This window comes from Chiloscyllium plagiosum, chromosome 13 (genome assembly GCF_004010195.1).
Source record: "Chiloscyllium plagiosum isolate BGI_BamShark_2017 chromosome 13, ASM401019v2, whole genome shotgun sequence".
Lineage (NCBI taxonomy): Eukaryota > Metazoa > Chordata > Chondrichthyes > Orectolobiformes > Hemiscylliidae > Chiloscyllium > Chiloscyllium plagiosum.
Genome location: NC_057722.1, coordinates 12,020,743 through 12,033,423, shown reverse-complemented (window position 1 = coordinate 12,033,423; position 12,681 = coordinate 12,020,743). Strand labels below are relative to the sequence as shown.

The 12,681-nt window shown below is 45.1% G+C and overlaps 1 protein-coding gene across 1 annotated transcript in view; it reads left to right on the top strand.

Moving 5' to 3' along the window:
* The window catches only part of LOC122555768 (espin-like protein), a 65,749-nt gene that overhangs the window by 6,083 nt on the left and 46,985 nt on the right, over nt 1–12,681 (top strand). The window contains exon 2 of the mRNA XM_043701884.1: nt 1,645–1,835. Coding sequence (XP_043557819.1) covers nt 1,645–1,835 — 191 coding nt within the window. The remainder of the gene's footprint in view (nt 1–1,644; nt 1,836–12,681) is intronic.

Below are 12,681 nucleotides of genomic sequence, written 5' to 3'. Positions count from 1 at the left end.
GGTTTTGAAGGTGATGGGAGAAGGGTGGGGGAGGAGAGTTTTGAAGGTGGTGAGATAAGGGTGGGGGGAGGGGTGGTTTGAAGGTGGTGAAGTTGATATTGAGGCCACTGGGCTGTGAGCTTCCCAGGCAAAATACAAGGTGTTGTTCCTCCAGTTTCGGTATGGCTTCACTCTGACAGAGGAGGAGGCCAAGGATGGACATGTCGCTGACGGAGTGGGAGGTGTATTAAAATGGATGGCAATCTGAAGGTTGGGTTTGTTAATGCTTGCAGAGATTAGATGCTCTGTGAACTGGTGCCCACGAATCTGCATTCGGTTTCCCTAGTTACCGTCCATTTCAATTCCCCCTCCCACTCACCTGGCGACATGCCCATCCTTAGGTTCCTCCACTGTCAGAGTGAGACCAAATGGAAACTGGAGAAACAGCACCTCATACTTCGCCTGGGAAGGAATGGACCAGGAACAAAAATGGTGTTGGCAAGCTGCACTGATCGATGACAAATTGTTCTGTTTTCTTTGAAGATTGAGATTGTGCAAACTGACCTCTCTAGAAGTCACAGGAAGAGTTTGGAGACATTGGCTGCTAATCCCTACCACAGCAAGCAAGATTAGGCTAAACTAAATAGTTTCAAGTGGTTCAGTCTCAGAGACAGGACAATGTATAGTTCTGGTCCCGATGTAGTGAAAGAGGATCCACTGAAGAATAGCACTACGTTAAACACTGACCTTTAAGAAGGGGAACAGAAGCTGGGAATATTTACACTCAAACACTCAATGGCTGTTGTGTGTTGCAGTGCTTATGTCCCTAAAGGAGGCCAGGGTTCAACTCCAGCGATGTATCATAACACACCTGAAGAATTGGATTTGAAACTAACAACACTGCAACACTCAATGCTGATTGGAGTACTCAACAGCCTAAAGACTTGCAGAAATTCCTCGTGCTCATAATGGCTGTCCCTGTACCACAGCAGCTCACCACAACTACAAATGGAAAATATATGCCATCGATAGCTAGTACAGGAATGTAGTTGCAGGGTGACCAGGACTGAGCAATTTTAAAGGGTATTTAACTTGCCCCAAAAGTCAGCAAAAAGGGGGTGGAGCAGCTTCATTAATAAAGGAAGGTTGCAGTGTTGCTGTGATTAGTGATCTGGGGCAAAATGTTCTGGTGTGGAATCAGTTCTGGAGTCATACAGCATGAAAGCAGACCCTTTGGTCCAACCAGTCCATGCAAACCATAATCTCAAACTAAACTTGTCCCACCTGCCTGCGGCTTGGCCCATATCCCTCAGTAATGCTTTGCCAACTGATTCTTAAACCTCTAATAGTGCTGATTCTGTTCTGGTCCCTCAGTTTCCCCATGTAAATGGCTGTTTGTGTTGGAGATTGCAGAAAATCATCCTGATCTGAAGATGCTCAGGTTAGGTTTGGGGTCAGACTAAGAGAAATTATTAAAACGGTAATGAACTAACACTCAATTAGAAGCAATATGGAGCTGCAGTTCAACATGTTCCCAGAACTGGATTCAAACTGAGCACATTTCCCACTAGAATCAGCAGAGGTAGTATATTAGCCTGCATAGGAAGAGCTGGGAACTCTGGTGGGGTCTCGTGAAGCATGCTGACCAACACGTTTCCTCTCTAGGCCCGCGATGACTATGGTGCGTCTACCCTCCACCTGGCAGCTCGGTTTGGCCGACCAGACACAGTCCAGTGGTTGCTACAGGAGGGCTGTGACGCCACGATGGAGACGGACAATGGTGCAGTGCCAGCGCATTACGCAGCAGCAAAGGGAGACTCGTCATGTTTGAAACTCCTCGTTGCCCACTCCCCAAGGTAAGAGCGGTGTCCAAAGCAAAAATCCATTCGTTCAGGTTTTGCACCTGGCAGTATTTAACGTTGAATGAGTGCAGGTTCATTCCACACCCCTGCTTTGGAAGTGGCGCATTCCAGGATTCCTGCTCCTGATCTCTGCCCATTGACTTTTAACCTGAGGCACTGTTCACCGTCTCAGGGTAGTAAAGATAAATATTTCATGGCACTGTTCCAAAGAAGAAGAGGAACGTTCTTTTTGGCATCCGGGACAAAATTAATCATTAAATCAATTTGAAGATTAGCCAACTGCAAATTATATTGTAATTGTCATAATAATGTTTATGGGAGTTTAATGAGTGATAATCAGTTTTCATGTTTCCTAAGTTACAAAAACTATACTTGAAATGAAATTGAATACAGCTGAAAAAAGACACATTTTGTGGAAGACGTTCAAATTGCACTCTTCAGGACAATTCACGAGAACTAACATTATAAAAGGAAAGCAGTATCTATACTGCATGAGAGGATGTTGGTTGGCAACTGGATTCTGATAAATTAAAGCATTGCCATGGAATGTGCAACAGCTAATGATGAATGACAGTTAACTACCAAGTTTGGTTTCCATTTTAAACCAGGCAAATTGTCTCTGATTGGTCAAAGATTGACCTGTTGGAAAAACACAGCAGGCCAGGCAGCATCCGAGGAGCAGGAGAATCGACGTTTCGGGCATAAGCCCTTCTTCAGGAAGAAGGGCTTATGCCCAAAAGGTTGATTCTCCTGCTCCTCGGATGCTGCCTGGCCTGCTGTGTTTTTCCAGCACCACATTTTTCAATTCTGGTCTCCAGCATCTGCAGTCCTCACTTTTCTCCAAAGGTTGACCTGATAAATTAACCCAAGAATGGCCGCCACATATTTTGTTGAATCGAACGAGATGCAGTCTAAGTAAATGCAAATAAAATCAAAATAGTGCAAATGCTTATAATTTGAAATACAGACAGTGATGGAGAAACTCAGCAAGTCTGGCAGCATTTGTGAAGAAAGAAAGAGCTAATATTTCAAATCTAATATGACTCTTCTTACAAGCTGAAAGGAGCTGGAAAACGGTGATTCATATTTTTAAAGGCAGAGAGGGAAGCAAAGCCCAGAGGAAAAGACAAGAATGATGGTAAAGGAGTGATAGAGATGTAAACTAGGTGTAAATGCTGGCTATAAAGAAGGAGAAAACAAGTCTGCTGTGTTGAAAGCAAAGCCAACAGGAAACAAACAAGACACAGCTGGAAGAAGATGGGAAATGTAAGAAAAGTGGAGGAAAAATGTTTTACTGTGAAGTTGCAGAACAAAATAGTCAGTTCTAGAGGGCATTGTGTGTATATCACAATAGGCACAATATTAATTCAAGCTTGTTTTCATTTAAGTGTGTGCGGGGGATGCTCAGGTATGATACTTCTTTTCCAGTATGATTTGAATGTGTCAGCTTTGGACTGGAGTGTACAAAGTTAAAGATCACACAACACCAGGTCATAGTCCAACAGGTTTATTTGGAAGCAGTAGCTTTCGGAGCACTGCCCCTTCATCAGGTGGTCATCCTGATGAAGAGGCAGTGATCCGAAAGCTAGTGCTTCCAAATAAACCTGTTGGACTATGACCTGGTGCTGTGTGATTTTTAACGCTTTTCCAGTATGTTGTGGATCACAACTGTTGTCCCATGTTTATCACCTCTCCCCTCACCCTGACACTCCCAAAACCCCCCAGCAGTGAGAGACTGATGGTAATCTGGATCTCCTTGTAGCTGATGGTTGAGGGGTAGTAACTGGCTCAGCAGAACCCTTCAGCAGTTCTGTCTGCTGGAAAATATTGCTGTCAAAGGAGCTCTGTGTGGATACTCATGAGCTTAGGGAGTGCAAGGGTTTCGGTGATGAATGTTCTATGGTACTTGGTCACCATGCAGGGAGAAAGAGGCACTTGAATGTTGAACAGGGAGGGAACTGCAAGTTCTGATCCATCACTGTGCTCCATTGATATAGCACAGTGGGATCAATTCCCCTTTCCCTGCAGCTTGACTCTGTGGAAGGCAGCAGCTTTGTCTCTGAGCCAACAACTCTTGGGTTCGAGTCCTACTCTGGGACATGGTGGTCGTAGGAGTCTTCATAACATGTTCGTTGTGGGGCTCATAAGCAGGGTGCTAATCATTCCAGCACTTCCTCACCTACACCTTCCCCCATCCCTTCCAAAGAGATTCCTTATTATTCAAGAAGAATTGAGGGAAAAGCCAAGGCCTTTTCCCCAAGGGTGGGGGAGTTCAAAACTAGAAGGTGTACGTTTAAGGTGAGAGCAGAAAATTTTAAAATGGACCTGAGGGGCAACGTTTTCACGCAGAGGGTGGTGCGTGTATGGAATGAGCTGCCAGAGGATGTGGTGGAGGCTGGTACAATTACAGCATTTAAAAGGCATCTGAATGTGTACATGAGTAGGAAGGATTTAAAAGGATATGAGCCAAGTGCTGGCAAATGGGACGAGATTAGGTTAGGATATCTGATGGGCATGGATGAGATGGACAGAAGGGTCTGTTTCCCTGCTGTACATCTCTATGACTCTAAGGAGGGAAAAAAGTGCATGTAAAAGATACAGGAGAAACAAACTGACTTAAATTCAGTTCAATTGGTCACTGTGAAGAAATTGTGAAGCAAATGATTTTGGTAAGGAAATGTGAAAAGCTTTCTTTTTGACAGACTGATCTCCGATAGCTGCAGGACATCTGCTAAGTGGCTCCCTTGCTTGCTGTCTTTGTCTTGTCATTGTAACATGTTACTCATCAGCTGTGTAGCTGACTAATGATGCGTGGGACAGCTGTAGCCTCTCACAGATCTGATGCCCCATTCTCGGGTGCTGTCTGTTCAGGGATCAATCAATGCTTCATATCTAATGCAGGCTTTTCCCTTTCAGCCACTTGCTGATCTATTTCAGCGGCTCCTTGTGCTTTAGAATGTGGAGCAGCACAACTCAAAGACATGGAAACATTGCTATTCTGCCACAAATACTTCATGGCTTGCCTTTGAACTATCTCTGGTAGGCAGGCAGGAGGCTGGAAGAACACAGCAAGCCAGGCAGCATCAGGAGGTGGAGAAGTCAATGTTTCGGGTGTAACCCTTCTTCTGGACTTTAATCACTCTCTGAGCACTCTGGTCTTAAACAAAGTGCTTCAGTAGGGCTGAGAGGATGCTCACAGTTTCCCTGAGGCTCACACTACCTTATCTGCACCTTATTGCTTCTGTGAACCCCTGTCCAGTGAGCCCTAAGTGTGGCAGACCCAGGACATGCTCCTTTTGCCCTTGTTGGAATTACATTTCTTGCAGTGTGGTATTGGTGGAGGTTTCATCGGTCTTTATGTCCCTAACCAAGAAATGATCTAACTAATGAACAGAAGCAAGCAGCCCAATGTCTGATTTCTGTAAGTAGCTGCGTTGGCCAAAATATTGTGCCTGATGAATTTAGAGGCGGCCAGAACATGCCTGTCAATTGGCCACAGGGTTAACCCACTGCCAGTGTGTCAGCTTTGTGCCCCACCTCATTTCCATACAATTCTACTGCAGGGAATGTGGATAAACTAATAAGCAGTGGGGAATATTGTGGCTGAAATTCATCGAGTCCTTGCTCATTGTTCATAAGAAGCATTCAGTTGTTTTATATTCTTCCCACTTCCTCTTAAGTCAAACTCTATGTCCCTCCCCTCTTTCCTGGGACATTTATACATCCACATGGATCGGGAGTGGGAACTGAAGTTCCCTCGACAGATCCAGATGAGATGAAACTTTTCAGGTTTCTGACCTGAGGTAGGTCCAAAGATTTTCCTGTTTAATGGGTCCACTTTGAGACTGGTTCCACTTCAACAGGCTCATGCTTCTCACAGACTTTAAGTAACAACATGGTGATTTCCACACTGCCTCTCAATGTATAGCTTTCTCCTTTTTTTTATTTTAACAGTCGTTTACACACTTATGCTCTCTGATAAATCTATTAGACCGAATCACAGAATGGTACTGCCAGCTGCTTGAATTAACTCTTCAATCATTCCCTTTCCTTTGTTCTGTCTCCGTAATCCTGTAAATATTCCCTTTCCAAGAAAGTGTTTAATTCCCTTTTGAAATACCTACCATTCTTGCAGGCTTTACACACCAAGTCAGAATAACTTGCCATGCAAAACAGTACAGCAACTTCTTTAGCTAATCTGGTCTTCTCCTGCCACTTGGAGCTGTTCCTCCCCATGCAGCAGCCTATATTATTTGAACACTTTTACTAAGTCACTCTGAGCCCCCTCTGCTTCAAGGAAAACAGTCCTCGCTTGTCTCCAGCTCAGTAAATGTTCTCATTTCAGGTATAATTCCAGTAAAATCTCCCTGCAGCATTTCTAAGATATGTGGAATCACACATAGACCTTTTAAAGTTGTATGAAACAAGCTTTGCATTTATACATTGCCTCTTGTGACTTCAGGACACCCCAAAATGCTTTACAGGCAATTAAGTACTTTCAAAATGTAATCACTGTTGTAACACAGGGAGCTGAATTCAACCGTAAACACCCTGCCCATTCTCAACAGGTACTCAGTTTGTGTCCTGAACATTCAACACTTGCACAAACAATTGCACATGAAATGTTGATTTTTTTTGAGGTTCTAACCAGTGTGGATAGGAAATTGTGGTGCGCTTAGCACACATGGAACCCCAAGCCATCCCCACCCCCCCAAAAGGATAGGGCAAATTGGAGTGGTGTCAGGGGCCACTCTGGTGGGAACATAGATCACCTGCCAGGGTGAGGGATGGCCTTTCAGTAGGTGGGAATGACACAATGTGGCTTTTTCCTGTGTGTGTGTGTGTGTGTACATGCTTCTGAGAAACTAGGTGACCTTCTCGTCTTACTGTTACCCCGATGAATCAACAGGAACTTGGACCAGTTAGACTTATCCTCATGCTATTGATCAAATAACTACACAGCTCCTTGCTGAGGTTGACTGGCGCCCATGTGAGCAATTATCCAAAATGTCCGCACGTTTTGGGTCGAGACAATTTCCAAGCACTGTCAGGCGCCACTATCTCCCTGTCATACACTAGGAAGTAGATCTCATTCCAAATCACTCTGTCTATGTGGCCAGCTAGCTCAGTTGGCTGGATGGCTGGTTTGCAGTATGTTGCCAACAACGTGGGTTTGGTCCCTAGCTGACATCACCATAAAGGTCCTGTCTTCTCAGTATCACCCTTCACCTGGGATGTGGTGACCCTTGGTTTAAACCAGCCACTAAATTGTAACTCTTTCTAAACAGAGAGCAGCTGTGGTCCTTTGGGACTACGGTGACTTCCACTCCCATCATCTTCTGTGTCTTGGCACAGACAGTTTCCTGAATCCTCCCTCTATTTCTACCTTGATGGTCTGACCATTTGACTGTGAGGTGCCTCACAGCTTGTTTCCAACCCTCCTCACCTGACACCCACAGGGAAATAAATTTCCCAGCAAGAGTCCCTAGAAAGTGCCCGGGAGCCAGGATCCTATGGTTGATGTCCATATTCTCCATGTCTTTCCCCCTGACTCGACCGACCAGCCAGCTCAGCATGGAGCAGGGTCTGCACAGAAGTAGGGTCTCCAGAAGGCACTGGTCTACCATTAACACGGATTCGAGAGAGAGAGAAACACTTTCAAAATAACAAGGATTTCCCTAAAGTATGCTTTCACCAGAAGTGCAACACATGGTTATACTGAGAAAGTTTTCCATAGTTTCTGAACACACTGGCAATAAAGGTCTCAGCTTCAACTGCCGATAACTGCCACTGGGCTGCAAGGTGACAAATGGTGAGCATTGCCTTCTCTTAAAGAGCCTGGTACATTTGCAAATCACCTTTAACATATGGAAATGACTGGCAGACATAGAGCAACTAGTCCATCAAACCTGCCAGCCTGGTAACTCTTTGAGGGAATCGATAAAAGAGAGAACACCAGGGGGCAATAATGCAAATTCCTCTCCAACTGCCACACCACCTTCCTCCCCTCTTCCTGGAGATGATCAAAATCAGTCCAGAACATTATTTGCATCAGATAATGCCCAGGATTCCCAGACGGGAAATCCGTAGCAGAGTCCTCTTCAGCAATAAGTTTCACCATTAGGCTAGATTTTTTAAAAAAAATTGATATATTGCTATTCCTGACACACCCTTAGGCTGCTATCCATCTCAAAGTGTGGAGTTGATGTTCCTATTCATGTAAAATATCCGAAGCACTTTGTTGAATCAAGATCAGACAAAAGCTGACGCTGGAACAAAGGGGGCAATATCAGGAAGGTTGGACAAATGCTTGGCTTTCGGGAGGAGGGCGGTGAGGTTTAAACAAGGTGGGCCAGTCAAAACCCAATCCAGGCTCACACAAGCCCTTTCTTTACCCAGTTTACTGTGATACAATGCACTCGCGGCTGGGTTGAGTTCCCAGTGCAGTTGCAGTAATTTAAGGAGCTCAGCATGTGGCCTGGTTCAACAAGACTCTCAGGGAATATGAGATGCCACTATCAAGTCAATTAACTCTCAAGCTGCCATGCTCCAACTTCTGAGGGAATGAATCGGTCCAGGGATTTGAGCTTTTCTCCTTTTACTTGCCAGTGTGGTTTCGAGCAATTTACTTTTGAACCTTACACATTGTTTGCAGTTGTGCTATCATCATTAACAACCCCCAGCCACCCCATTCCTCCCCCTTTCACCACTCAGGATGTTCCAGTCTGAGTGCTGTGACAGGATCGCGAGGGCAGTGCTCAGCTCCAACCAACTGTAGCAGATCTCTATGTGCTGGCACCCAGTGAGTTGTCAATCTTCCCAGGGCTCTTTGTAGGTCATGCTATTCTTTATGTAAATCTATATGTGCTTTCAGGAACTATACACTGTAACTTGAGTTGCATGAAATTGTTGGAGTTTAATAGGGCATTCGCATTGCATGCAGCGGTCTGTGTTATATATTTGGTCGTGTTTTTATTTGTTTGTGGGTGTTATTAACTGCTCCTAATGTCCCTCAGCAAGGCGATGTTTAAGCACCTTCTTCAACCACTTTGGATCAATGTGGTTGACTTACACCCACAGTGCTGTTAGGGAGGGAACTCCAGGACTCTAACCCAGTGAAAGGCAGGCAATATATCTCCAAGTCAGAATGTTTTACTGCTCAGAGATAGCCTCTCTTGTGTCTGCCACCCTCGTCCTTTTAAATGGGTAATGATCAGGGGTTTGGTAGATACATCCTGTACACAATATACACCATAGTCCACCTTCACCAGTGGCAGAGGGAGGGACCACTTGTCTAAAAAGCGTAGCTGTTACACTCAACTGTTTGTGAAAACTACTTCCAACACTGAATGTGAACTCATCCATGACAGAGTGATGGTGAGGGATGGAGGTCTCCTCTACTTTGGAGAAATGAAGCGTAGACTGTTTTGCAGAACACTTACTTTCCGCCCGCAAAAAAGACCCTGAGCTTCCAGTTGCCTGTCACTTCAACACCCCACCATGTTCCTTGGTCAATATCTCTGTCTCAGGTTTGCTGCAGTGCTCCAACAAAGCTCAGTGCAAGCTGGAAGAACAGCTCTCATTTTCTGTTTGGAAACCTAGCAGCCTTCTAGACTCAGTATTGAGTTCAATAATTTTACGACTAAGGCACCTTCTCCCATGTCCTTACCCAACTCCCCCACACATCAGGCCTTGTTATCACATGGTCTGCTATTACACACACACTATTGTTAACCACTAATAGTGCCCATTAAGAGCCATTCATTCTCCTAGCCTGATCATTATCCACTCCCTTGTCTGTCCAATTCACCCTCTCTCTTTAGGCTCTATTTCTGCCTATAGTTTACTCCTTCCCCGCTTCCTCCACCCTATTTTCTGCATAAAAACTGACATTTTCCCTAGTTCTGAGGAAGGGTGAGTGGGCGAAATGTTAACTCTGCGTTCTCCACAGATGCTGCCAGGTCTGCTGAGCTTTTCCAGCAATTTCTGGTTTTGTTTCTGATTTTCAGCATCCGCAGTTCTTTTGGTTTTGAATTGCTAGCAAGGGAAGTTGTGGAATGTGCCTGTGTATTTGACAGAGCCTGGCATTGCTGCAAACATTTCCAGGTGAGGTGGTTAATGCATATGAGCATTGAAAAATGCAAGTGGGGGGTGACTGGGGGAGTGCAAGTAACTATTAATCATTATTATATACTGGAGGGTGTCAGTTTTTGAGCTAAAGTGTTTAATGTTTCTTTGTGGTTTTGGGGTTTTAAGATAGCGTCTTACTCAGGAATACTGCACTGTGAGCTGGAGCCTGGGATTCTGTCCATACTGTGATGTAGAGGTGCTGGTGTCGGACTGGGGTGTACAAAGTCAAAAATAACACAACACCAGGTTATAGTCCAACTGCTCCTTCATCAGGTGGTTGTGAGCTTAGTTCAGCTTCTGTGGACAGTTGCTGGATGTTCCCTACACTCAAAAACAAATTGCTGAATTTTTGACAGGAAGGAAAATAGCTTGAATTTTTTGTAATGTCTTTTTGCAAGCTCAGTATGTCCCAGGAAACGTGGTGTTGGCCTAATGCAGCTACATTTTATACAGTAACCTGATAATTACTAGACAGTTTGTTTTAATGATGTCAGTTAGCAGAGAAGCAATGGCCTAAACCCCATTGATAATTCCTTTGAAATAATGCAATGGGACCTTTTATATATGCCTGAGAAGGATGGTCGAGCCTTTTAATATCACATTTAAAAAGAGGGCATCTCTGACAGCACGGAGATGATGAGCTGAAGTCTGAGATCCGATCACCATGGATACATCACGGAGGGGAAAGTGATGGTCACGTCCTTTGTTATGTACCTCAGGGACGGGAGGGTGTGATGGAGAGGATACAGAAGGTAAATGGCGAGCAATTGTCTGACAGCTTTGAAGATTGTGCACTTTGAATCAAGAAATACAGAAGCTGCAAGGAGGATTAACAATCTGACCACTCAGCTTTGTGGTGCTTGAGACCATTCAGCTCGGGGCGGTGATGGGGAATAAATAGGAATATTGTTGTAGCATGGACCGTATGGTGAGGGAGGGGCTGGGGAATAGAAACTGTAATTGGGAGGGTGAGTCCCGAAGGCTGTGTTGCCTGTCCCATGCCTAGGGTTAAAGACATCTCCTTGAAGCTGGAGGGGACCGAGAGAGAGGGAATGCATCCAGTTTTAATGGCACCAGTGGCATTTGTAAGGCTAACAGAAAGGTTTTGCTGACTGAATGTGAACACCTAGGAACTAAGAAAGCAGAACCGCAGAGGGAATGATTTCTGGTTCAGAGAGTTGAATATGTGGTGGGGGAGGACTGGGATTTGGTTCTTGGGGAACTGGGCTAGGTTGCTGGGATAGTGTAGGCTTGAACTATACTGGGACTAGAGTCCTCGAGAATTATAACAAGGACTGAATAGACTTAGCAACGTTTTCCATCCAGAAGGACAAGGGAGCAAATACATGGCAACATCACCATCAGCAAATTCCCCACCAAGCCACACACAATCTTGACTTGGAAATATATCAAACACCCTGGAACTCCCTCTCTAACTGTACTATGGGTGCCCCTACACAATATGGGCAGCAGAGATTTAAGAAAGCAGCTCACTAACACTTCTCAAGGGCAAGAATGGGCAGGGCAATAAATACTGACCCAGCCAACAACACCCACATACCATGAATGAAGAAACAAATCTGTAGATGCATCTACGAGAAAGCTAGAGAAACTCATGAAGGTAAAGGAATACAACATTATACTAATGAGAGGAGATTGACTCAGAGCAGACGCATCTGCAAAGATTGTGCTTTTTTTGCTCTCCATGTTTACTGTAAAAAGTCTAAGTTTTGCAGGTCACAACCAGGCATTTTTTGCCTGGTGTTTACTGCCACCTAGTGTCAGTAGCAATGTTTGCATCCACTCCCATTTCCTGGTGCTGTTTCAAATTTAAGATTTCCTCATATATTGCTGTCTATTGGCCTCAATCTTCTGTCTCCGGATTGTTGGCGATGGGGCATACATTGGGAGATTTGGTCCAGAAACTGTGGAACCCCTTACAAGAAACACACGTGGAGGATTCCTAGGGAGTTTAATCGCACAGCAAGCTGATTCTCCACTGGAACTCTCCCCAATGGGCAACGACAATTACCTCAGAGTGGAGACCCACCATAGACACATTTGGATACACCAATGTGAAATGTCACACAGTTTACTGACAGATCTAATGGCCAGCTCACTCAATGTCGCACCACAGCTGGCCCCGAGGACCTACTCCACCGTCCGCGCATGCCTCAACCCAAACTATTCACCCCGAACAGATCCAACAAAACAATGCCCTCCCCCAAAGTCACCCCTACCCAAACACAGACCTGACTATCACACACCCCAAACACAGACCTGATGACTATCACACCCTCCCAAACACAGACCTGACTATCACACACACACACAAACACAGACCTGACTATCACACCCTCCCAAACACAGACCTGACTATCACACACACACACAAACACAGACCTGACTATCACACCCTCCCAAACACAGACCTGACTATCACACACACACACAAACACAGACCTGACTATCACACCCTCCCAAACACAGACCTGACTATCACACACACACACAAACACAGACCTGACTATCACACCCTCCCAAACACAGACCTGACTATCACACACACACACAAACACAGACCTGACTATCACACCCTCCCAAACACAGACCTGACTATCACACACCCCAAACACAGACCTGACTATCACACACACACACAAACACAGACCTGACTATCACACATACCCCAAACACAGACCTGACTATC